The sequence below is a fragment of the Chenopodium quinoa genome, unplaced genomic scaffold (assembly GCF_001683475.1).
Source record: "Chenopodium quinoa cultivar QQ74 unplaced genomic scaffold, ASM168347v1, whole genome shotgun sequence".
Lineage (NCBI taxonomy): Eukaryota > Viridiplantae > Streptophyta > Magnoliopsida > Caryophyllales > Amaranthaceae > Chenopodium > Chenopodium quinoa.
Window position 1 is genome coordinate 1,074,004 of NW_018745170.1, and position 25,782 is coordinate 1,099,785.

The 25,782-nt window shown below is 41.4% G+C and overlaps 2 protein-coding genes across 11 annotated transcripts; one reads left to right on the forward strand and one right to left on the reverse strand.

Annotated features, from left to right (window-relative positions):
- The first annotated feature begins 349 nt into the window (after window positions 1–349).
- Window positions 350–5,596, forward strand: LOC110710145 (cytoplasmic 60S subunit biogenesis factor REI1 homolog 1-like). Its single transcript, XM_021888400.1, has 5 exons — window positions 350–614; window positions 1,918–2,499; window positions 2,610–2,779; window positions 3,585–3,803; window positions 3,926–5,596. Exons 1-5 carry the CDS (start codon window positions 510–512, stop codon window positions 4,083–4,085), a joined length of 1,236 nt encoding a protein of 411 aa, XP_021744092.1. The 5' UTR covers window positions 350–509; the 3' UTR covers window positions 4,086–5,596.
- Window positions 5,597–20,176: 14,580 nt separating this feature from the next.
- On the reverse strand, window positions 20,177–24,302 carry LOC110710460. Of its 10 annotated transcripts, none has more exons than XM_021888759.1 (5): window positions 24,187–24,285; window positions 23,405–23,488; window positions 21,821–22,904; window positions 20,776–20,832; window positions 20,177–20,662 (listed from the first exon to the last, which is right to left on the reverse strand). In XM_021888759.1, exons 3-4 carry the CDS (start codon window positions 22,771–22,773, stop codon window positions 20,796–20,798), a joined length of 990 nt encoding a protein of 329 aa, XP_021744451.1. In that variant the 5' UTR covers window positions 22,774–22,904; window positions 23,405–23,488; window positions 24,187–24,285; the 3' UTR covers window positions 20,177–20,662; window positions 20,776–20,795. The 10 variants fall into 10 exon arrangements, with proteins under 10 accessions (XP_021744451.1, XP_021744447.1, XP_021744448.1 ...); XM_021888755.1 differs by having other exon boundaries at window positions 21,821–22,923; XM_021888756.1 differs by lacking the exon at window positions 23,405–23,488 and having other exon boundaries at window positions 24,187–24,302.
- Between the last annotated feature and the right edge of the window lie 1,480 nt (window positions 24,303–25,782).

A 25,782-nucleotide genomic window follows, 5' to 3' on the forward strand; every position in this document is an offset into this window, starting at 1 on the left:
AGAATCACATTTTAAATGACTAAAAATCAATTATTAGTGATTAAAAGTAATTTTATTACCCTTATAAAACTTTTCTCGTTCTATTTATAAAAAAAAATCATATTATGTTCAAAATTACTAAGAAAAAGGCAAAAATTTATCCTAAATTGACTTAAAGTTACCCTTATACCGCTCGATGTACACTAATATTAGTGTTAACCGGATGAAGTTTTTGTAATTTCAAATATATTAAAAGTTAGAATTTGAACATGTCAAATAATGAAATAATGGTATAACTCAAAAACAAAAATACAACGTAACAATTAAAAAGAAATAAAGAGACCAATAGCAATACAAATTCTAATCTTACACCGACTTTGAGCCGTCGTAAACCTTCGCACTCCTAAAATACCTACTTTATCCCGATTAAAGAGAACTCCCTATTTCCCTAATAAAGTAATAAGCGGCCACCATTTGAAAAAATCACAGATTTTAGAACCCTAACTCAGGAAATTGAATCCGAAATAGTTATGTCTGGGCTTTCCTGCAATGCATGCAACAAAGAATTCAACGGTGATTTAGAACAAAAGCTTCATTATAAATCTGAATGGCACCGTTACAACCTCAAACGCAAGGTAACAATAAACTCACTGATTTTTGTAAGTTTATGTTTTTTCTTCTTTTTATATCACTTTTTTATTTGGGTTTTTGATTAATTTTTATGGGTTATTGCTTAATTTGCCTTTTTGTTTGTTGGGTGATTGAATTTGACCAATTTGTGTATGTTTGTAATATGTTTTGAGTGTTTCTGGTTCTTCTAGGGTTAAATCAATTGAATATTATGTGAACAACACAATATTTACCAGGATAAGACTTGTATGCTCGAACAAACGAAACTTGGGTTGATAACTGGGCATTTAATAGACCTGTCTATGTTTGCTGAAGTTCAGAAATTTATTAATTATGCTTGGACTTCCCTGATTAAGGGATTTGGGCTGTTTTGTGTGTTATTTTCTAAGAATAATGTTTACTGTGTTAATTCATATTGAGGATTTCATATCTTAGACTTATGTGAGTGTATACTTCTTTCATCAAATCGTGTTTGAGCCTTGTGATCATTAAGCTTCTTCGCAATAGCCTTATTCCCAAAGATACAGGGTCGGCTGCATGAATCATCTTATGGATGTGACATAGCTTTATGCTGGTTGTCACGAACCCAATGCAATTCCCTTGGCAATGAGTAAACTCACAGTCAGAGTTTCCTGTGACCGTTTGTTAATAAAGGCAAATCAACAAAATACGAAGTACTATATAATTGATTGGCTAAGTAGGCAGCAACGAACTATCATAGTCCTAGAAAAGTTGTATGATTACTGTTGGGCAAAGTAGTTTGTGTAGTTTAGATTTTCAAGGGTTTTTACAGAGATGCTAGAGTTTAGAATGAGTCTTTTATCTTGTTTTTATCTTGATCATTAGAGTAGGAGTTAAGAGCTGTTAGCCATGGATCGTTTTTCACCAGTCTTTATCTTAGGGATTTCTTCCTTATCCCGATGGTGTGAGCCTTTATCTTACTAGAAAGGAAAAAATATCGTCATATAATGAGCCGGGATTTCATTTTCTTCCAAAGGCTTGTATGTTTTGGAAAGGTGATAGGAGCCATGGTGCGGGGATCCTTGGGAGAATATTCTGTAGCTGTAAGAGGTTATATTATCTTTATAGTACTCTTAGGGGAGGTTACATTCCTTAGGTTCTTCAATTGTTATTATATAACTATGCTTTAGATGGCTAGGTGCTAGGTCTATGCTAGAAGAAATTATACTGCATTGTTGTCACTTTAGTTTTCTGTTTAGTGATGCTCTGTTTTTTTTTCCATGCAATATTCTTTAGAGTTTCTAATTAATTTTTACTTCCGTATTGTGTTCTAATTTTATGTTGCAGATTGCTGGGGTTCCTGGGGTAACAGAAGCACTATTTTTGGCAAGGCTATCTGCACTTGCTGAGGAAAAGAACAAGTTAAATGAGGCCCCCATGCTCTACAGTTGTAGAATTTGTGGCAAGGGTTACAGAAGCTCTAAGGCTCATGCTCAGCATCTCAAATCAAAGAGTCACATCATGCGAGCTTTTTCTGGAGATAATAATCAAAATGAAAACACTGCCATAGTTAGGCCACTGACACGTCGTACCCCAGTTCAGCCTCCTCCTAGAAAAGATGTGGACATGGAGGAGAGTGATGAAAGTGAGTGGGAGGAGGTAGATTCCGAGGATGACATCATTGATGAGGCTACAAATTCACTTACATCTATGAATATGAATGGGGATTCTGTTGCTGTGGTTGATTCTGATAGTGATGTAGAAGATGAGTTTGAAGACCTGGACCCAACTTGTTGCTTTATGTGTGACTTAAAGCACCAAACAATAGAAAAATGTATGGTTCATATGCACAAAAAGCACGGTTTCTTCATTCCAGATATCGAGTATTTGAAAGATCCAAAGGGCTTCCTCACATATCTTGGGATCAAGGTATCAAGTTGCTACAACTATTATATGGCAAGGAATGATGTGGATTTGCAAATCCTCTATGTCCCCACTTCTTTTAATTTATGTCACTTCTGATTTTTCTGTTCTGTTAGGTGAAAAGGGATTTCTTGTGCTTGTACTGCAACGAGAGATGTCAACCATTTAGCAGCTTGGAGGCGGTTCGGAAGCACATGGAAGCAAAAAGTCACTGCAAAGTTCGTTTTGGTGATGGAGGTGATGAAGAGGAGGTGGAATTAGAAGAATTTTATGATTATAGTACCAGGTACTAATCCTATTATTTTTAGTTTATAATTAATACCAATCTAAGGGCTTTCCATTTTTTTTCACTTGAGGTTGACTGGTGGGTTTTTGAGGTTTGGAAATAGAAAACTACAAAAGGTAAATCTGGAATCAGCCGGGAAAAAGTAATTACAGGTGATGAAATATTGTAGGAGAAACAAAATATAGGTAAAGACAGGTGGAAGTTAGGGAGATCTAAGACAGAAATGATGGGTTTTCTTTTTAAGGTGCAATTGTTTCTAAAAACTCTTTACAAAAGCCCTTAGTTGTTAAGTGAGAGTTGTGAGGGAACAAGTTGCTTCTAGGGGTGAGCAATGCAGAAAACTTTGTCAAAATTCCCAGAATTGGAAAATGGGAACCAATGGGTACCAGTTTTGGTTTAGGGAACCCTGCCATTATCTTGACTTGATAAAATTGTGCCAAACAAAAAAATAAAACTATTCTATGATTAGGGCTTAGATTGTTTTATGATTTGGGCTTAAATAGCATTTTTTTTCCGGTTCCGATTCATTGTACCCGGTATTGAATTCGGTGTTGACTGGTTACCCAATTGTTTTACCTGTTGCAACAAGTTCCCAATTTTGTTACTCTGTATATGGTATTGCAGGTTACCTAACAGGTTCTGATTTTTTTGTTCACACCTTGTTGCTTCCACCCCTTGCAACTTTATTTTCCAGAGCTCACTTATTCCATTCTGTGTATTAAAGACTGCTCCAATATTCTGATAATTTTTTTTTATTGGTTTTTTTCCATGTTAAATGCTAATTTGGTTTCTTTGATTTTGGTAGCTTCATGGATGTAGATGGAAAACAGCTTGTTGCAGTTGATGATGGAGCTAATTCTGTTGAACTTGGAAGTGGCGGGGCTGAGCTCATCATTAAAAGCAGGACTGATAAAGGTGCATCTGCGAAGACACTTGGATCACGAGAATTCTTGCGCTACTACAAGCAAAACCCACGCCCTGCTCCTGCGAATGATATGGCTATTTCTTTGGCGCTAGCTGCAAGGTATGCCTTTCAAAACCTCTGTATCCAATTGAGATTTTCATAGATTACAGTGTGATGTTCGCTACTAGTACTTAGTCTACCCCTTACAATGGGGTTTTTTTTTTTTTCCATTTTTATTTCAGGTATAAGAGCATGGGTCTAGCAACTGTGCAATCAAAGGATCGAATGATAAGAATGAAGGTGTTGAAGGAGATTAACAGATCTGGAGTAGAACACATGCGGAGTAAGATGGGTATGAAGAGCAACGTTATTCGGAATCTTCCCAATAATGTTCCATATTAAGCTTTTATGTTTGCTTTGGCCTACTTTTGTAAGGTTATACTACCTCCGTTTATTTTTATGTGCAACTTTTGCCATTTTAGTCCGTTCACTATTATGTGCAACTTTCTATTTTCTTTCTATTTTTAGTAAACAAAAACCCTGAAAATTACAAATTTACCCTTATTTAAAAATTCAGATTTTCTTAATGTTACCCTTATCTTATTTTAATCACAATAACTTTTTTATCTAATCTAAAATCATTAACCTAATTTTACCCACCCATTTACTCATCTCTCTACCCACCAGCCACCACCCATTCACCCTCTTCATCTTTGCTCTTCATCTCTTTCACCTTCACCTTCTTCATCTCTTTCACCCTCCCCCCTCAAGAGTCACGACCACCGCTCCTCCCACCACAATTCTCTCTCCTCCTTCACCAACCTTCAATATCCTCTCAAACACCTTCACCAACGCCGCCTGCCCAATCAACCCTTCTTCCCTCTCCTCCGCAGAATTAGGGTTAGGGTTTTTCGAATTGGCGATGATGTGAATTACCCTTTCATCACAGCACGAAAAGGGAGGAAGATCATCAACGATGCGAATTCGAGCACCGGTATCATCCCTAAGTTGGCGGACTACGACGTCGCGTTTTCCAATGACACCGCCGACTTTTGCGAATCTCCTTCTCACATGAATCATCGGCGAAGAAATCCGTCACTTTCGCAACGAAATCAATGGCAGATTGGAGAAACCCTAGCGGATTCGAAGGATCGAGAATTGTAGAATACGGCTTCGGAGTAGGCGGTGGTTGTTGAGGTAGTTCTTGAGGTTTGTGCTCTTGTTCGATGTAATCTGGATGAGAATGGTGCCTTTTCCGATGACACCGCCGACTGTTGCGGAGGGACAGAGGAATCGGAATTGGGTTTCGCCGCCATTTTCGGAGGGTATGAGTTGTTGAGAAGGTGGAGTAGAAGAATAAGATGATAATGGTGGGTTAGAGAGAGAATGAGAATGGTGGCGTTTGAGAGAGAATTGAGGTTCCATTGTTGAAGAAGGAGTTTTGGTGGCCGGAAAAAGGAGAAAGACGTGAGGGTGGTGGTGGTGGTTTCATGGGGTTGGTTGTGGTGGTTTCGTGGGGGTGGTAGTGGTGGTGGTGAAGCCGACGGTGGTTTTGGTGAAGGCGGCGGCGGTGGTGGTGGCTGGTCTTGGTGGTGGTGGCTGGTTTGATTAATTAACCAAACATTCTCTCTCCACCTTAATTACATACTCCTATAATATATTAATCACCATTATACTTTCTTAATCTTTACCCTTCAATCTTTTGCTTCGCGAACCGTGAATTGCCCCAAAGTTGCACATAAAAAAAAAACGGAGGTAGTAATTAAAAATGCTCTATATTTATACACCCTGAGCTGGGTGATTTTGCAAGTCCTTTATTTGTATGCGTATTTTTCTGACTTCTGAAAATAGTAGTGTACTACTAATTAGTGACTATATAATTGAGGAATTTTTTTTTGTTTGCCTTTGGTCAATCATATGCTGTATGTTTTGTTATTTGGGAATTTCAACAGATGACTTTGCAATTTATACTACATGTCTCTCCATTTAGCTACGTTCTGGTGAAGCTTACAAATGTGTAAAGTATCTAGTATTGGGCACATGCTAATGGAAGTGGCAAATGCATTTGGATCAAATTTGGTATGGCTTTTAGGGATTTCAGGTTTGACAAAGTTGAATGATCAAGTATCAACCATGATCAATTTGCACTTCTATCATTCTTAGAAGCAAAGTGTGAATGGTATGTTAAGATTACTAACGCCTTAACCCAGAGTTCGACAGTGCTTGTATTTCGCATGAATTAAATAAATAGCAGAACAAACTCTAAAGTTCACCCCCTCATCTTCAATTGACATATGAACAAACACGAATTCATTGATTACTGCTCTATGCTCCTGCGGCAGTGCTAGTACAAACTTTACCATTGTCGTCCTTTCAATGCTCTGAAGAGTACAGGCAAACTACTTCAAGCTCCCAACAAGTAAAGATAATCATTGGTAATCCCGGTCCTAATTGCAAATAACATCCTTTGATCTCTAATCATCTGATTGGCTAACACTTATGGTGTTCAACTATTTTTGTTTCTATACTCAATTACTCATCTAAGTAAAGATAATTTTAAATTACCTTAATTTTCCTTTAACTCAAGTAAAAATCATAGGAAGTCCCAATATTAAATTGAATGTCATAGAGGCGAACCTAGTTAATCTCTATTATTGATCACAAATTTTGTCAATCTAGTGGCAATTGAAGTAACGTTGCCCGGTTTTGCCCATAAACAACTTAATATATATATATATATATATATATATATATATATATATATATATATATATATATATATATATGTATTGCCAATTGACAAAATTTGTCAGTCATAAAGATTAACTTGTATTTTATAAATATCATTTATAATTGTTTAGGGTAAAAATACCCTAAGACACGTGGCCCAATAAAGGCCTGCCACGTGTCAAGCTTGCAACGGTCAGCAAAGGCCCAATCTCTTTGCGACACGTGTCATTATACCCTAATTGAGGTACAGTTCTCCCTACTATAAATAGTAAGGGCAGACCTCCTTAATGGGGATGGAATCATTTTCCCACAAAACAACAAAACACAAATCCCCTTGCAAACGCTCTCAAATCGAGAAGCATTTATTGTCTTATTTCTTCATTCAGAAAGAGACTAACTTAATCTTCGGAGGCGGAACACCCCAGCCCCAGCCGGAGTATTCCGTTATTTGTGCAGCTACCGGCAAAGGAAGGAGCATAATAGGAAATTGTAACTCTCCCGAAGGACACATAAAAAACCCCCAAACATCTGGCGCCGTCTGTGGGGAGAGTACTTTCTAGATGACTTCAGAACCGGTACAGCCGGGTAAAAGTAGTCAACCTGCTGGTGAGGTTGAGGTCCATTCGGACCAGGACTTAGCCGACAATCATGAGATTGAAACTTACACAGCAGCCGATGGTTCTTTCAGAACCAAGCATACTCGTTCCAAGACAAGAGGGAACGAGCAGAGCAGCAGGCGGCCCCAAATCATCCTACCAGGGGACCGCTTGGGTTGACTCCTGCTTCGGAAGGAGCCACCCCAGTCTCCAGAGATGAACTCATGAACATGATGATGAGCTTCAAAGGAGAGATCAAAGGCCTTCTGGACAATACAGCGTCAGGCGGAAGAAAGGCGTCTTGGTAAAAAGACAACCAAAACAGTCAAGGGTAGAGCATCTACCCCGCATCCGAAGTCAAAAATGCCGGCTAGGCCCTTTGATTCCTCAAAGATACACACTCCCATAGATGGAGTCAGAAAGCCTGTCCGGCACATTCAGCCGGATGGAACAAAGAAAGTCTATTCTAATGCCCGGACGCTCATCCAAGATAAAAAGACTCAGCGATCCGAGTCGGCATCAACATCGACCTTTCGAGACAGCTTCAATGCCACATCAGGGAGGCACTCGAGAACAAACAATGACAGCCAGACGAGCGAGGTTTCCGCTCGATTCGGCCCTCATATGATCCAACCGGCATTGCATGGAACACTATACACGCCCTTTGGATCCCCCTATGCCCAGCCGGGTATTTTCGGGGGGCAGCCGCAGCCGCCTGTCCAGCCTATGGACTGGCAGCTCCGGCTGCTCAACCTTGGGGAACAGCCAACGGCGTTTTCCAGGGAAATCACCGAGATGACCCAGCCGGCTAAGATAAAAAACGTGTTGGTAGGTTCCTATGACGGTACCACCAACCCGGAAGATCATCTCATGGCATACACCAACCTGATGTATTTGCAGGGTTTGGATGACGCCTCATGGTGCCGGTGCTTCCCGGCAACGTTGAAAGGGATTGCTCAACGTTGGTTTGGTAACCTCCCAGCCGGATGCATCAATAATTTCAGGACCTTGGCCTACTGGTTTACGTCCAACTTTTCTATGAACATCCCTGCCAAGAAAACAAGCCTTGATCTAGGGGCAATCCAGCAGGGAGACAAAGAAGGGCTCCGGTCATATGTCAGGCGGTTTAACCTGATGAGGATCCAAATCCATGGATTGTCTGATGACGTTGCCTATACTGATTTCTTCAAAGGCTTAAAAGACGGATCAACTTTCAAGTTTGACTTGGTTAGGAAGAGGGTCTCCACTCTTCACGAGGCGCTCATGAAGGCGGAGGCCTACATTCAGGCAATGGAATTGTGTGCTGTGAAACTTCCAACGGATTACAAAAGATCCGATAAAAAAGAGAATCGGCCTACCCAGTCGGCCAAAAAGGAAGACAAGAGAAAGGGGGTATGGGCGGCAGACTCATCCGGACAACCTTTCCAGAAAAGAAAGAGGTCGGATCCGTATGTGCCAAAGTACGAGTTCAGCAAGGACTGTGCCTCCATTCTCAACGAAGTAAAAGAACGGTTGAATCTTGAAAAACCGGCTCCTATGAAGAGTCCCCTAAGCGCCCGGGATAAGAGCAAATATTGCCTTTTTAATGAGGAAATTGGCCATGACACTGAGGGTTGCTTTAGCCTCAGGCGGCTCTTTGACCGGCTGGCTGATGAGGGGGCTCTCAAATCATACCTTTCCAAGTCAAAGGGTGCTCCCAAACAAACAAAAGGACCACCCCCAAAGAAGCCGGCTACTCAATCGGATACGGATGAGGAAACCATCCTGACCATAGCCGGTGGATTTGCGGGAGGTGGGCCTACCATCCGGGGCACGAAAGATAACATTCGGAGACTGGTCAACTCAGTGGATGAGGGCCAGTCGTCTGAATATTCATTTCCGGAAGTAAACATCTCCGAGAAAGATAAAGGAGAGGTCAGGCGGCCTCATGATGACCCAATAGTCATCGAGTGCAAAATCGCCAATCAAAGAGTTGGCCGGATCTTGATTGATACCGGGAGCTCATCCGACCTCATAAGCTACCGGTGCTTGGAAAAACTCAAGTATAATCCCAGTAGCATGCATCCGACCTCATACCCTCTTGTAGGTTTTGGGGGAGGAGTAATACATCCGGTGGGCATGATTGATCTACCCATCCGGTTCGGAGAAAAGGGAAAGGGCCGGCACATGGTTGTCAAGTTTCTTGTTGTAGGAGAGCTGACTGCCTACAACTTGATTATTGGCCGCCCAACCCTTAACATTTCAAAGGCAGTCATCATCCCATCTCTAATGTTGATTAAGTTTGAAAGGGATGATGGCACAGTCGGTTCCTTGAGTGGGGACCAAAAGATGGCGAGAGAGTGTTACCTCTCGGACATCAAACCAACGCTTGACACAGACGGTCAAGAGAAAGAAATAGTTGAACTTGACGACTGTGATCAAAGCTTACTGGCTACTAAACCAGCCGGTAAAAAGAGGAAGGCGGACCAACTGGCGCCTGTAAAGGAGAAACAATAGCAATCACTGTTCGGGGAGAGGCCAGACGTCCTTCGCCCCCCAGTCGGCTGGAGAAATAATTGACATTGTCCTTGAAGACAGCCGGCCTGACAGAACGGTCAAGATTGGAACGGTTGCGTTTGAAAGTTTGGGATCAGATTTACTCCTTTTGCTAAAGGAGTTCAAAGATGTGTTTGCCTTTGAAGTAGAAGAGATGCCGGGTGTAAGTTCGGATCTTGCTGTTCATAAACTCGTTGTGGATCCTAAGAAGAAGCCGGTCAGGCAAAAGAAAAGGAACCATGGCGAGGAAAGGTCCCAGGCGGCAGCAACTGAGGTCAAGAAACTCTTAGATGCTGGGTTCATCCGGCAATGTTACTACCCGGATTGGGTAGCCAATGTCGTCCTTGTGAAAAAGCCGAATAGAACCTGGCGGATGTGTGTAGATTACACGGACCTGAACAGGGCTTGTCCAAAAGATAGCTACCCGCTTCCAAAAATAGATCATTTGGTAGACTCTACAGTCGGCCATGCCCTGATGAGTTTCATGGATGCCTACTCCGGCTTCCACCAGATACCCTTGTGGAAGAAAGACCAAGAGAAGACGGCTTTCGTCACAGATCAAGGGCTATACTGCTACACGGTGATGCCGTTTGGGTTGAAGAACGCGCCTGCTACTTTCCAACGAATGATGAACTCGGTCTTTTATGATCAGATTGGAAGGAATGTGGAGGCGTACATCGATGACATGATAGTCAAGTCAAAGCTGCAGGCGGATCATCTAGTCGACCTCCGAGAAACCTTCACCACCCTCAGGCGGCATAAAGTCATGTTAAACCCGAAAAAATGCGTCTTTGGAGTTGAGTCTGGGAAGTTTCTCGGATTTTTGATTGATCAGAGAGGCATAGAGGCCAATCCGGACAAAGTGCAGGCGGTGATTGACATGCAGTCGCCTCGTACCGTTAGGGAGGCTCAAAATCTTACCGATTGCCTGGCGGCATTGGGGAGATTCCTCAGCCGGTCAGGTGACAAGTGCCTGTATTTCTTTCAAGCAATCAAAAAGAGGTCGAGGTTTGAATGGGGCGAAGAGGCTGAGGTGGCATTTCAACGGCTGAAGCAACACTTACATTCTTTACCAAGATTAGTGAGTCCCCTACCCCAAGAGGCTCTCTACATGTACTTGGCCGTCTCAGATTATTCCTTGAGTGCCGTCCTCCTTGCTAAGAGAGACGGCAATCAGCTCCCGGTCTACTTTATAAGCCATGTCCTCCGGAATGCTGAACTTCGATATCCCATGATTGAAAAATTCGGTCTGGCATTGTTCAAGGCAGTCAAACGGTTGAAACAGTATTTCTTGGCTCATCCAGTTACCGTCTACACTGACCAGCCACTCAAAAGGCCTATGACCACTTTAGAGTCATCCGGAAGAATGATAAAATGGGCTGTGGAAATTCAAAGTCTAGAAATCACTTTCGAACCCAGGCGGGCAGTGAAGGGTCAGGCGTTTGCCGACTTCATTGTTGAAATGACAAGGCCGATGCAGCCGGATAAAACTGATCAAGTTTGGAAAGTTTACGTAGACGGAAGCTCTACGCTGAATGGTTGTGGGGCAGGCGTAATTTGTCATTCTCCAGAGGGGGACAAATACGAGTATGCTCTACGATTCAAGTTTCAAGCTTCGAATAATGAAGCTGAATATGAGGCCCTGCTAGCCGGTATCCGCATGTGTAAGGCAGCCGGGGCAAGGAAAGTTGACGCCTGCTCAGATTCTCAACTCATCGTTAGCCAATACAACGGTGACTATGAGGCCACCCATCCGGTGATAATTAAGTATCTTCAGGCGGTCAAAGAGGAGGCTGGGGCATTAGATGAATTCACTCTAAGTCAAGTACCCAGGTCCGAGAATAATCAGGCGGATGCACTGTCAAAGCTTGCATCATCCGCCACATGTGATACGCCTAGGTCAGTCTTCTGGGAAGTCATGGAAAAGAAAAGCATTGAACATGACCCCATTGGAGTTCTAGATCGAAGCTCCGCTTGGATGGACCCCATCCGGGATTACCTGGTAGACGGCACCCTACCAGTTGCATCATCAGAGGTGGCTGCACTTAAGAGACGAGCATTAAGCTTCGTAATGCACAAGGGTGAACTCTTCCGGGAGGGTTACCTGCAGCCGCTATTCAAATGTGTTACCCCAGAAAGGGGAAAGGAAATACTGGAAGATCTGCATGCCGGCTTCTGTGGATCTCACATTGGCGGGAAGACACTTGCCAAAAGAGCCAGGCGGCAAGGATACTTTTGGCCTACCCTTGAGGCGGATGCATTAGATCTGGTAAAAAGATGTGACAAGTGCCAGAGGTTTGGCCGGCTGATAAGGCAGTCGACAACTGATTTAACCGCTATTCACAGCCCAATTCCCTTTGCAAAATGGGGCATGGATATTCTGGGGCCATACACTCCTGCCCCAGGCGGCAAAAGATACATCTTGGTGGCTGTTGATTACTTCACCAAGTGGGTTGAGGCCGAGGCGGTAAAGGGCATCAAAACTAAGGATGTCATCTCCTTTATCTGGAAGAATGTCATCACCCGGTTCGGTGTACCAATGTACATGGTCTTTGACAATGGCCCCCAGTTTGAAACACCTGTCCTAAAGACTTGGTTGCAAGATCAAGGGATTTCCCATTACTTTGCATCCGTTGGCCGTTCTCAAGCAAACGGTCAGGTTGAAGCTTTTAACAAGCTCATCTCAGGCGGCATAAACAAAAAGATTGAAAAGGCAGGCGGTCTTTGGGCAGAAGAGTTGACTCATGTTCTTTGGTCTATCAGAACTACTGAGAAGGGGTCAACCGGTGAAACTCCATTTCTTATGGCATATGGCACAGAGGCGGTGCTTCCCATTGAATTGTATGAGCCAACACTTCGAATCATGTTATATGATGAAGAGGCAAATTGGGAAGCCATGCGCCTGGCTCTGGATACTCTTCCTGAAAGAAGGGGCAACGCCACCTTGCGTCATGAAATCTACCGTCTGCGAATGACGAGAGCCTACAACAAAAGGGCGCGTAAGCGCCCCCTCAAAGTTGGAGACTTTGTTTTACGAAAGCTTGAGGCAACCGATAGGGCGAATGATCAAGGGAAATTAACCCCAAACTGGGAAGGACCCTACCGGATTTTTGAAGAAGTTAGAAACGGCACATACCGCCTGGAAACCCCAGACGGAATGCGGCTGCCTCGTACCTGGAATGTAGATAACTTGAAAAAGTACTACTTCTAAGGGTTTTGTAATTTTTTGTAAATAGTATTGAAATGTGAAAGCATATAATTTCCATTCATACAGTTGTATTTTCACCTGTCTAGTGCAATATCACAGACGGAAGAACACTTGTCAAAATCACTGCTCCAAAAAGAGCAGTCATCCGGCGACACCCATCCGGGTGAAATCGTCGAAGAGAACAGCTCACTTCCGGGTGGTACATTGTTCTGGCGATCCAATAACTCAAACGACATTTTCTTTAAAAATATACATCCATTCGAAATGATCCGTCGTATCTAGGTTTCACCCGGCAAGGACCCAAAAGAGGTCCATCCGGCATAATGAAACTCCTAGTAATTTACGTCAACCGGGCATTATTCAAAAACAACCCATCCGACGTTTTATTGTACCAGCCGGGGCAGGAGTAGATCATTCAATGATCACCCATCCGGCTGCCATGAAACGGCTGCCTGTCTACCGTTGGAGTAAATAGTTGGCCATTTCAGGGGCATTTTCTTGTACCAGCCTGGGCAGGAGTAGATCAGTCACTGATCACCTATCCGGCTACCATGAAACGGCTGCTTGTTTAACAGTCGGGGTAGGGTTAGATCAGTCACTTATCACCCATCCGGCTGCCATGAAACGGCTGCCTGTTTAACAGCCGGGGCAGGGTTAGATCAGTCACTGATCACCCATCCGGCCGCCAATGAAACGGCTGCCTGTTTACTGTTGGAGTAAAGAGTTGGCCATTTCAGGGGCATAATATGGTATCATTACTTCATCTGGCGTATATAGAACAACTGATCATGTAAACCGGATGAGCAAAAAAAAAAAAAAAAAAAAAAAAAGAAAAAGCATTCAAACGCAAATAGCAAAACCGACTGCGTCGGTTAAATAGATTAGATATTTATCAATAAAAATGTTAACCGGACCCCCGTCCGGGAAAGATACATCGAAAATACTCGGCTCGCAGGCCGGAAAAGAAGATAGAAAAATTGTTTATGGTTGTTGTTGAGATGGTTGCTGCTGAGGCTCCGGCTGCTGGACTGCATCGACTGGAACTTCGGCCGACTGCTCCACCACTTGCTGATCCTCCGCCTGAGCATCTTGATTAGCCCCATCCGGCTGAATCATGTTGTTGCGCTCAGCCCACTCGTCGAAGGCGGGTGGGGGGTCAGTTCCGAGCACCTTGGCCTCGTAAACTTCAGAGGCATACTGGTATCGAAGATTCCAGTATTCGTACTCGAAATCCGGGTGGATCAGGCTCCAGGCGAGCTTCATACGTTCTTCGCAGTCGGCCTCATTTTCTCCAATCAGGCGGAGTTGTTCCTGTTCCAGCTCTTTCTTGTGAGCCGCCTGATTGTTTGCAAGTTCAGTTACCAGCCGGCTGTTGTCCTTCCGGAGATTGGCATTCTCCTTATCAGCATTCTCCAAGGCTTTAAGGTTTGTTTGAAATTTTTTGACCTGGAGCTCAAGCTCATCAACTCTCTTCAACGCCGCCTCCCCAGCCGTAGCCGCCTGCTTCAGCAGTTCCTCCTGTTGCAACTTCCTTTGTTCAATTTCCAAGTCATATGAAATGGCATTGAATTGGCAAACGTCAATAAGCTCAGATGCACGCTTCTGAGCGTCTCTTACCTCCTCCTGCTTCTTGCGAAGAGGGACGCTAAGCCCATCAACTCTCAGCAGCGTCTGCAATATCAGCCGGAAAAAGTGTTAGAAAGGATTAAAGATAAAATACATGCATCCGGTAAAAAAAGGGGGGCATTTCTTAAGCATAGGCCATCCGGATTATGTACCTCAGCAAGAAGAGAAGTGATCCGGTCAAGATTGACCGTGTGCACAGCCGGCACAGCTTCTCGTTCTGACCGAGTGATGGTCCTCACCATCCTCTTCGCATATTGCTGATAGTTTGGACGACTGGAGGTGGTATCTGCAAGCATAGAATCATCTGTAAGGTATTGGGCATATGCCTCGCCAACATCCAGGCGGTGTCCAGAAGAATCCCCGGATTGGCTTGCTTGGGTTTTTACTCTCATATGCCCAAGCGGCCAGGGGGGATTGAAGGCAGAAGTGTTACCTCTCTCGGACTGTGGGGTCAAAGCCCCCCCAGCCGCTAATGAACCGGAGCCCGTCAGAGTACGAGCATCCGGCCTTGCCGACTCCACCACCATTTCAAAGTGGGGAGTGTACTGCAGGCTCTTCCCTCCAGTTGTTGGCCTGTCCTTGTCAGGCGTTTTTTGTTTCTGACCTGCAGCCGGGGCAGGAGCCGTCACCCTAGGCACTTTGGCGGCTGGCGTGGGAATAGTCCCAGCCGGACGTTTTTGCATACTCGCTACAGAGCGAGGTATGACTTGGCTCCCAGCCTGAAAACAGTCACAATAGGGTGCATCCGGTAAAAATCTCGTAACAAGGTAAAAGGTGCATTCGGCAAAAAAGATGGTTCAGAAAATATTACCCCGGCGTTTTTGGCGGCCATCGCCGCCTTCTTCTCCTCTAGCTGTTTTTTCCTCAAGAGGATGGCAGAGGTAGCCGGAGTCTTCTCTGGCGGCACCATTCTTTCTGCTTCTTCTGCAAAACAAGAAAAGTACATGGTTATAGATCAAACAAAGCATACCCATCCGGGAAAGACTTTGATAAATTAGTAAACCTACCCTTGGTGAACATAGTGCTCAAGTTACAAAGGGAAAAAAAACCCTCATCCTTAAACCAGTCCGGATGGGGCACCCAAAATTTGGGAACTACGATCTCACCCCCGTCATCTAGGGGGGCGGTTGTCTTCAGAAAGAGACCATTCTGCATTATTCGGTCCCATGCCTCTCCCGGTACTCTAGGGAGAACGCATTTCCTACCCATTAAGACCGGGTGCTTATTGTATCTACGCAGCCGGCGGTTGAGTTGGGGGGAGGGGGAAGAGACTACATAGAATTTGCTCTTCCAATTACTCCACTTGGACGGCTTGTCCAAGGTCATCATGTACTCAGGAAGCGTGGTGAGAGTGTACCACGCATTCCACCCACCCGGCGCTCTACTTAAATAATGCATGTGCGCAAACGCCTGCCAGCTTGGCTTGACACCCTGCAGTTCGCAGGCGGCAATATATCCAAGAATGTTGACCCATGAATTAGGGGTCAACTGCCATACACCTAAGTCATACCCCTTCAGTATGGCCTTTATGCAGTGATGGAGGGGGAACCGGAGGCCGGCTGTGAACGCCGCCTCATAGCAGCCGAAGAAGTTATCGGCATGGTCAACGTCGTCGGTCCAAATGACGCTTGCCTCTACAGGCGAGACGACCACTTCCCATCCCTCTCCAACCGGCTTTTTCTGCAAAAAAGCAGGGAGTGTGGCGTTCAAAGTGACCACATCCCTGGCAGACATGGTCATATCAGTCGGGTCACCCTTAGCTGGCCATTTGTAGGCCTCTTCTTCAACAGGAGCCGCCTCTTCAGAAGACTCTTCATCATGGCCAGGGCCGGACTCCCTATTATCAGCAGACCCTTCTCCGGATCCCTCGCCGGCTTCTTCTTTGGAACCCTCGCTGGCATCCTCTCCGGATTCCTCACCGTTGGAACCAGAGCTATCCAAGATGCTGTCACCCGGGGTACTAGGTGCACTTAGAGGATTTTGTGGAACTTCCTCACTAGGACCTACCTCAGCTGGTTCCTCGGCTTCTTCTTGATTTATAGGGTCAGCCGGGTCAGCGACTGCATCATCGGACTGGTAGTCAGGGTCGATTGCCGTCACTCTGATCCGAGCCATACTGTCCTGCACATGAACAGAGACGGTCGGATTCGATGTAGGTGAAGGTTGTCCCAAGCACCCCCAGACGGCAATCCCAGTCCTAGACTCAGCCGTCCCTGGTGACCAGCTGACCACAGTCGTAGGCTGTGCCGTGTGTGTATTGGTGGAGTCCATATCCTAATGCTATGCAACCGGAAATAAAAGAATGTGACAAGTATGGGATGCAGGCGGTACCTTAGAAATTTGAGATTGGATTAAGATGATGGCTTGAAACCTCCACAGGCGGAAGTCCCCGAATGTGTTTGAAGCTGAAAATAAGAAAAATGGATCAGATATATAAAATGGACCCATTCAAAAGACCCCCATACGGTTAAATTCCGGATGGGGTCTATTAGTATGTTTGAGAAAAAGCCAAGGCTGCTCAAACCATCCCCATGCAGTTATATACCGGATGGGGGCTATTTGAATGTAGTTTGAGAATAAGCCAAGGCTGCTCAAACCACCCCCATGCGGTTAAATACCGGATGGGGGTTATTTGAGTGTTGTTTGAGAAGAAGCCAAGGCTGCTCAAACCACCCCCATGCGGTAAATACCGGATGGGGGTTATTTGAATATTGTTTGAGAAGAAGCCAAGGCTGCTCAAACCACCCCCATGCGGTTATATACCGGATGGGGGCTATTTGAATGTAGTTTGAGAAGAAGCCAAGGCTGCTCAAACCACCCCCATGCGGTTAAATACCGGATGGGGGTTATTTGAATGTTGTTTGAGAAGAAGCCAAGGCTGCTCAAACCACCCCCATGCGGTAAATACCGGATGGGGGTTATTTGAATATTGTTTGAGAAGAAGCCAAGGCTGCTCAAACCACCCCCATGCGGTTAAATACCGGATGAGGGTTATTTGAATGTTGTTTGAGAAGAAGCCAAGGCTGCTCAAACCACCCCCATGCGGTTAAATACCGGATGGGGGTTATTTGAATGATGTTTGAGAAAGGCAAGGCTGCTCAAACCACCCCCATGCGGTATATACCGGATGGGGGTGCATTGAGCGCATCTTAAAAACTCTGAAAAATCCAAAGACAAGGATAATGACCCAACCGGCTTCAAAACCGGTTGGGGTTTTTGAAATCAGTTGATAAAAACTCAAAAGTACCCCAGACGGTGTTACGCCGGATGGGGTGATTAGAATGCATAATACTTTAAAGTTGAAAACCCCTCAGACGGGGCTATGCCGGCTGAGGGAGAAGATTCAACAAATGGGATATGGTTAAAGGGCCTCCCAGGCGGCATGCAACCCGGATGGGGTGAAATGTTTGAAATCGTCAAAAGCGAAAGTAAAAAGATAAAAAAAAAAAAAAAAAAAAAGGGGCAGCCGGTACCTTAGAGATTGAAGAAAGGGCACCCAACCGGTCGCCGGATGCGCGTAATTTGAAAGTGCCGGATGCAGGAAAGCTAAGGAAATAATACAGCCGGTAGCAGAGCGCTCTCAGAATTTTTTTTGAAAAATATGTAAAGTGAGGAGGAGAGAGAGCGTGTCTTGTATTTATAGAAGGAGCAGAAGGCGAAACGATGCCTTCTGCCCTAAGAACTTGAAATTTGAAAAAAGGAGGGAAGAGACGAACCGTCTCCACCCATGCGCCTGACACTTGTCACAGGTGACACGTGGACATTCCACGTCACACCTGTGAGGGGCAGATATTTAGGGTAAAAATACCCTAAGACACGTGGCCCAATAAAGGCCTGCCACGTGTCAAGCTTGCAACGGTCAGCAAAGGCCCAATCCCTTTGCGACACGTGTCATTATACCCTAATTGAGGTACAGTTCTCCCTACTATAAATAGTAAGGGCAGACCTCCTTAATGGGGATGGAATCATTTTCCCACAAAACAACAAAACACAAATCCCCTTGCAAACGCTCTCAAATCGAGAAGCATTTATTGTCTTATTTCTTCATTCAGAAAGAGACTAACTTAATCTTCAGAGGCGGAACACCCCAGCCCCAGCCGGAGTATTCCGTTATTTGTGCAGGTACCGGCTAAGGAAAGAGCATACTAGGAAATTGTAACTCTCCCGAAGGACACATAAAAAAACCCCCAAACAATAATTAATAAGTGAATATAAGGTTAGCTTATTAACAACTATGTTTTTTTGGTGTTTAGAGAGCCACAAGGGCGGGTGATGAGAATTGATCCCAGGAACCGGGAGGGGAATTATAACCACTTGAGCTATCATTCAATCTCTAACAACTATGTATGTTGGTGAAGTTTACTTGTCAACTAGGAGTTGGTTTTTTTTTACTATATTTTTCCTAATAGTTTTTTTTACTATATTTTTCCTAACCTTTTAGATTAAGATTAAGACATAATTTATAAAGTATGACCCCTTTTAATTGTTATTGTAGTCATCTCCATCTTCTCCTACCATTTAATTTCCGTGATCATATAAAAATCTAATTATTAACTATTACTAAAGACTTGTTCAAAAGGGCTACTACTTTTATTAAATAACTTTATATTAATACTTCAAATTGATTACTAATTTCAAGTTGGGGGATTATAACGATAGTCATATCATAATTTAATGTCAAATTTCCGAGTCACCCCATTAATAAGAAATAAACACCTCAAGAAAGAGAATTGTGACATGATGGTATAACTATCGTAGACAGAGTTACGTGACACAATTATTTCAACAACAACAAAAAAAAAAAAAAAAAAAAAAAAAAAAATAACTTAATAACAAAAGGCCAAAAAGGTGATGTAAATTTTTTTTTCAAAAAAAAAAAAAATTAGTGAGAAATAAGAGCATGGTAGACAGATTAAGATATAATAATCAAATCACTATAAAAGAAATTGACTTTATCACTTTGTTTCTCAAGCACAAGCTATCTTTTGTATTATAGTATAATTACATAAAGTTTTCTTTAATCTCATGCACCAACACCTCCCATGGCCTCGTCCCCATTCACTTTTAAATAATTTATACAAGTCAACAAATATAAATAGCAATATAGAAGTGTACAGTTATAATTATTATTAATACAAATAGAACGATTGAAAATTCATGTCCTATCTATCGATTGATCAATATTCATTTCAAATAGAGATTAGTGATAGTGGTTTTCAACTCGTCACTATTAATTACTCATTTTTTTGATAATATATAAGATGTGAAACCTCCCCATAAATAACTGATAAATGAGTTATAGTTATCGTTGTCGTATAATCTATTTGAATTTAACAGTTTGTTTTTTCTACGGAATACCATTTTAAAAAGTACAAATAACCTTAAAACAAAATGAAAATTTAAAATATAAAAATGCTACTAATTTATTATACATAAAAGATATTACTCCAATAAAGTACCAAAGTTTAATAATTACTCCATATGTTGACCAACTCGTTAATACAATAATACTTCATTTTAGACTTGCTCTCCCTTTTTTTTCTCACAAGTACTGTTACATTTGCCGCAATTCAATAATTGGTGTGTTTTTTTTAATCTATTTTTAACCAACTATACTTGGTCAAGCATCCACCATATAAATCTCCTAATTTACTGTATTTATTTTTAAACTTCTCTTGTTGACCAATTCAAAATTATGGTCCATGTAGGATAAGAAGAAAATATTTCTCACACAATAATAAAAACATAAAACAATCAATAAGCACTAAAATATGCTCTTATTGCAACATCATGATAAATGAAAGGCTCAAAAGGCAAAATCACTTGCTAACTTTTCATTTATAATAGCTTCATAGAAACACCAACACGTTACATTTTCTTCATACACTTGAGTGTACCTCCAAGCATACCCGAGTGTATGATAGACATGTATAGATCCCAAACTCTTAAGATTGCCATTTCGAGAAACTAAGCAAAGGAAAGCAAAATCTAGTATTTACCATGAAATATGTACATGCATTACCCCAAAGTTTCTTACAAAAGGCAAACAAAACCAGATATTCTTTATCTCTAGAATTCCATTCAAAGCGACGGAAAAAGGAGGGACTAATCAATGAAAAAAAATTATATCTAGAACTGAAATCCATTAACATCTAGGATTTCATATCTAACTAGATGAGCTGATTATGATTGACATAAGCTGATTGCAGCGGAAAGACAGGATGTTGTAGATAACATCACAGTACTCTTTTCTGCTTCGGCTTTTCACCATTCCCCCTCAGCTTCTGCTTGAAACATAAACTTAAGAAATTTTAGGAAGCAGCTAATAACAAGTTATATATCAAAACTGAAATCATTGCAAGATTAATCTTTTGGAAAAAGAAAAAAAAAGTATCACCAAGTTATGCACAAATGCACCTAATGGTCATAGAAGCGGGAGCGTCTTCTTCGAGAACTGCAGACAATACCATTACAATTTAGAAGAATTCAGCGAGAGATGCAAACAAGACTTAAACATTCATTTTGTGTTGCACAAAACACATGGTACATGCATCTGCCTTCAATAATGAAAGATCAGACGATCAGCTAGAATGATCTAATGGAGAATGTAAAAGGGGGGAAAATTAAGGCTTTTAACCTTTTATCAACCAGGTAAGTGAGGCAAAGAGATAGAATGACAGGATTGTAAACAATAATGCAGTACAATTATACATGAATTGAACAAGTACAAACAAAAGTCAAATATAATCAAACAAATGTTGCAAAAAGAAATTCTATTTCCCATAAAAAAGAATACCTGTTTATGGAATATTTTAGATAATTTCCTGTTGTTCTTTATTTTACACATCGAACTTAAAATACTTCCAAAAGAAAGCTTTACTTTTTAGAACATACGACATGGAACCATGGAAGTGATGGAATTCTAACATGAAACTTACTTTATGAAAAACATTTACTATGTAGCTTCTATGACGCAGCACCTTTTAAGAAAAAAGTCACCTAACTGACCTACAAGTCCACAACGCATACAAATTGAACACTAACATGATGCATGGCTGTAAATTGGAATTCACCACATCAATAATAGCTTAATGAGAAGAAAATTCTAATTTCTCTCTGTTAGTTGTTTGAAATCTATTGCAAACCACCGGTCCACCATGAACCATTGTTTACGGTTTATTTTAGACAAATAAGTTTATGAGGTTGCATTCACATACAGGCAAGAAACCTGAAGAGATGTAGAAGCAAACATTGAGAAAATTTCTGTCATACACATCATACTCTCTCTACCAGACACATAATGCCCAGTTCAACAACACTGAACATAGAAGAAACCAATAAAATAGCATATGGTTAGAAAATTTAGGGGTGAGAACAAACTAGTAGAAACCACATAAAAACTGAATATATTTCAACAAGAACTGACTAGTGCAAAAACTAACCTTCGGCGATTGAGGTTACTTCTTGCAGGACCTCTGGAGCGTATAAATTCATCATCAAACTCGTCTCCTCTATAGTCTGGAAATTCTACAGATGTCACAGAGCCATCATCTGAATTTGACGTATCATTGCTAGACCGGCGGCTTCCTCTTCTTGTATCATTATTTCTTGACCTTCTCCTATTTCGACTATTGCGGAGATTATCAAATACTTGATACAAGATACACGAAGTCCACCAATTTCCTTCATCACCAGGGAAGTCCTCAAACTCGTCTGCTGTATCATCGTCACCATATTCAATCACATAATCACCCAGAACAACTCCACGCGGAACTTCTGAATGAATGGTACTAAGAACATCCACCATTTCTGATGACTGCTGGAAATTATCCCAGTCAAGCTGACGTGCAGGATCAATTTTTGATGGACGGGAATCAGGGTGTTCTTCTTGAGCATGTTTTTGAAGCTCCGAAAAAGTACCAACAAAAGAACATCGTTCCTCTTCACAATAACGCTTTTTCTGATCCAAATACTCTCGGGCCTTCTCGATAACAACCCAACCATTTACCTCTCCTCTACATAATGGACAAGTTGGCTTACAATTGCTTTCAGGAACTACTGCAGCTGAATTTTCATTTCCCACTGATAATGATGTTGGTGGTGAATTTGATTGTGAAGGTATCCCATATGCAGTTTTAAAGCGATCTAAGCAGTTTGAATGCAGGTGATTGGTGTCACACACGTATGAACGACATCCTTTATCATAAGATGAGCATTGAAGCAGCACACTATTATGAGGATAATCCAAGCATACTGGACAAGATATATCATCCCAATTTGTATCCAACTGAACTTCCACTATTTCAGAAGACTTTAATCGAGGCTTAATATCTTCACCTCCACCAGTGCTTCGTTGAGGCCCTCTTTTATAAAAACATTGAAAGGCCATGAACATGCTACACCCAAAACTTGTACGATATTACATAAATCTCACAATTTTCAAGCCACTAAGAGACTCAACCAACTCCTTCACCGAACACTAGCCAATAACTAATTTACGCAATGATTTAATACATGATGCCACTTCTGCAGAAGACAACGCTACCTATCAAAACATGTAAAGGTTTAAGCCACTCAAGAAAGACAAGATAAAAGAAGATGGAGAGCACAATTGAGCCTCCACAAATGCATAGTGAACAATTTTTTTCTTAAGTTACCATCAAAGGCATTCATAAAAGGAAGATAGAAAATGCTAGCAAAAAGTGACATTCAACTTTACAGTATTTATTTGGACCACAAAATGGCACAGTCTACTACTCCAACGGTTTTTCTAATGCACTCATTCAACATTATAGACTATATTTGCACTCATCAAGTAAGATTGGTCCCTTGTAAAACCAGATGATGAAATAGAGGAAATTATCCAGTGTCCGTGCTTGTGCAGACGATTGCCTACTTTTTCAAACATAATCCCAAAGGTAAAAGAAGGAAAACTCATATAAGCTAACAAGTATCAACAACCACCACTCAATATAGATCTCATAGGACAAACAAGTCTAGAGAGGATCAAATGTGCGCAGCCTTACCACTAATCACCATAAGCCGGTCAATAACCGTGTTTGCTAAAGAGTTCAGGAAAATCTCCAAGAGGCAGCTTATCATTTTACATCCTATCACAAAAGATTGTCATAGAAGATATTATAAATCCCTTGGCCCTTCCTAAGTCTAAGGGTCTATAAACAATTTTCATACATAAAATTATAAAAAGACCTAAAGCTTCATGGCGACAAATAAACAAAAATGAAAATCCCACATAATTATAGATGATATACACTGTAATATACTCAATAAGCTTGCAGAAAATAAATATATCGGAATTAAACCCCCCCCCCCCCACCCCCAAAAAAAAAAAAAAAAAAAAAAAAAAACAAAAACAAAAACAAACTTCCAACTCAATTTACTGATCTAAAACCCCAATTTCTTAAACATACCTAAAGATTTCAAATTAATCAATAAAAAACATACATTAAATCCACTTATTATATTAAAATAAAACGTACAAAGATTATAACAAGATTAATTAAACTGGATCATCAAAATGAGCAACATACACCCACAAAAACCCACAAACCAATTCAATCATAAAAATGTCCAATAAAAATCATGAATAAGAGGAAAATAAAATTTAATTCCATAAATCAATAATTATATAGTTAATCTGAAAAGAACAGGGCAAAAATTCACAAACCCAGAAAAATTAAGCAATTGAATTGAGTAAAGAAACAGAAACAGATGAAATTGGGAACAAAATTAAAATACCCAAATAGTAAAAATGGGAATAAATGGATGAAAATTTCAAATACGAAACCTCAGTGAAGAAGAAGCATGAAGACGACATCAGAGAGGTTTGATTGTAGAAGTCAGCTCTTTGGGAGTAGGTAAACTCTTACTTTTTCTCTCTCCTTTATATCGAAAAAAAATATACTACGTATAAAAATAAAAATAAAATAAAAAAACTAATCTAAAATCTTTAAAAAAAATTTAAAAAATCAGTTTTAGTTTTGCTATTTTTTTTTTATAAAAGTTTTAGTTTTGCTAATTTGACGGTCTGAATTTATTTTTCTGATTGATCTAATTTGAATTAATTTTCACTAATCTAATCTCATCTGAATCAATTTTTCCTAATCTGATTTGGTCAAACTTTGACATTATATGCTAATCTAACAAGAAAAAATAATAGAGCTGATCAGATTCAGTGTATATATATTGTGTAATTTTCATAATTTTTTTCATTAAAAATTTAATAATATTTAGTGCTAAAAAATCGCACATAAAACAATATATTATATTCAAAACTTAATTTATCTTATCTGATTTGAATTTATTTTAGTCTAACATGATTTGATTTGAAAAAAGTATTCGTGATAAGGTTTGAACTAAAATGAACTAAACATGGCCTGATACGGAGTACAAAGAATAAAAAAACAAATGATAAAAAAAAATACTCCTCCTATCTTTATTTTCTCAAGGATTCAAGTAATAGTGAGCGATTCCGATCAAAAGGGAAATAGTCACTACTAGAAATAGGCCGATTTCCAACGGACACGTATTTCCGTCGGAAAAATCAGATATTCCGACGAATTGTTAAAATTCGTCGGAAATTTCCGACGGAATTAAAATCCGTCGGAAATTTCCGATGGAATATTTTGTCGGAATTTAATTATATATATAAAAAAAAAAAAAAAACCAACCCTCCCCCTTCATTTCATCTCTGATCTTTTCTCTCTCTCCTCTCCTCTTTTGGCGCTCTTATTTCCTCTTCTCTTCCCCCTTCTCTCTCCTCCCTCCTTCTCTCTCCTCCGCCCTCTCTTTCTCTCTCTTCTCCTTCTCCTTCCTCCATTTCTCTTCTCCTTCTCAGTTCTCCTCTCTCCTCCGCCCTCTCTTTCTCTCTCTTCTCCTTCTCCTTCCTTCATTTCTCTTCTCCTTCTCAGTTCTCCTCTCTTCTCCTTCTCACACCAACACCGCCGCTGCGCAACCAACACCACCGCCGCTGCGCAATCAACACCACTTGTACCATGAGTTTTGGTTTGATTATTTTGAAGGTTTTTTAGGCCAAATCCGACCATTAATATAAAAGCCTAAATCTAGATTTTTCATGGCCGAATTTGGCCTTATTAAACCGTTTTCGTGGTGAAATTCGAAGCCCATTTCAATTCAAGGTATGTTTAATGTTTTAATTTTTCGCTTTTCTAAGTTTTTTTAAAAAAATTTGGGTTTTGAGTTGTTGTGTGTGCGTGTGTGATGTGTGGGCTGGTGGTGGGTGGCGATTTGTGAATTTTTGGGTGGTTTCGTGGTTTCAGGCGTGGGTTAGGGTTGGTTAAGGTTTTGGTGGATTCGTGGGTTTTGGTTAGGGTTTCGGTGGTTTCGTGGGTTTGGTGGCGTGGGTCTGGGTGGTGGTTGTGGG

Bases quoted from the DNA above. Each gene is read 5' to 3' on its own strand.
- LOC110710460 (XM_021888756.1), bottom strand. From the start codon at position 22,773: ATGTTCATGGCCTTTCAATGTTTTTATAAAAGAGGGCCTCAACGAAGC. The intron at 20,833-21,820 runs GTTAGTTTTTGC...TATTGTCTGCAG, and splicing joins AGTAACCTCAATCGCCGAAG to TTCTCGAAGAAGACGCTCCC.
- LOC110710145 (XM_021888400.1), top strand. From the start codon at position 510: ATGTCTGGGCTTTCCTGCAATGCATGCAACAAAGAATTCAACGGTGAT. The intron at 2,500-2,609 runs GTATCAAGTTGC...CTGTTCTGTTAG, and splicing joins TCACATATCTTGGGATCAAG to GTGAAAAGGGATTTCTTGTG. The intron at 2,780-3,584 runs GTACTAATCCTA...TGATTTTGGTAG, and splicing joins TTTTATGATTATAGTACCAG to CTTCATGGATGTAGATGGAA.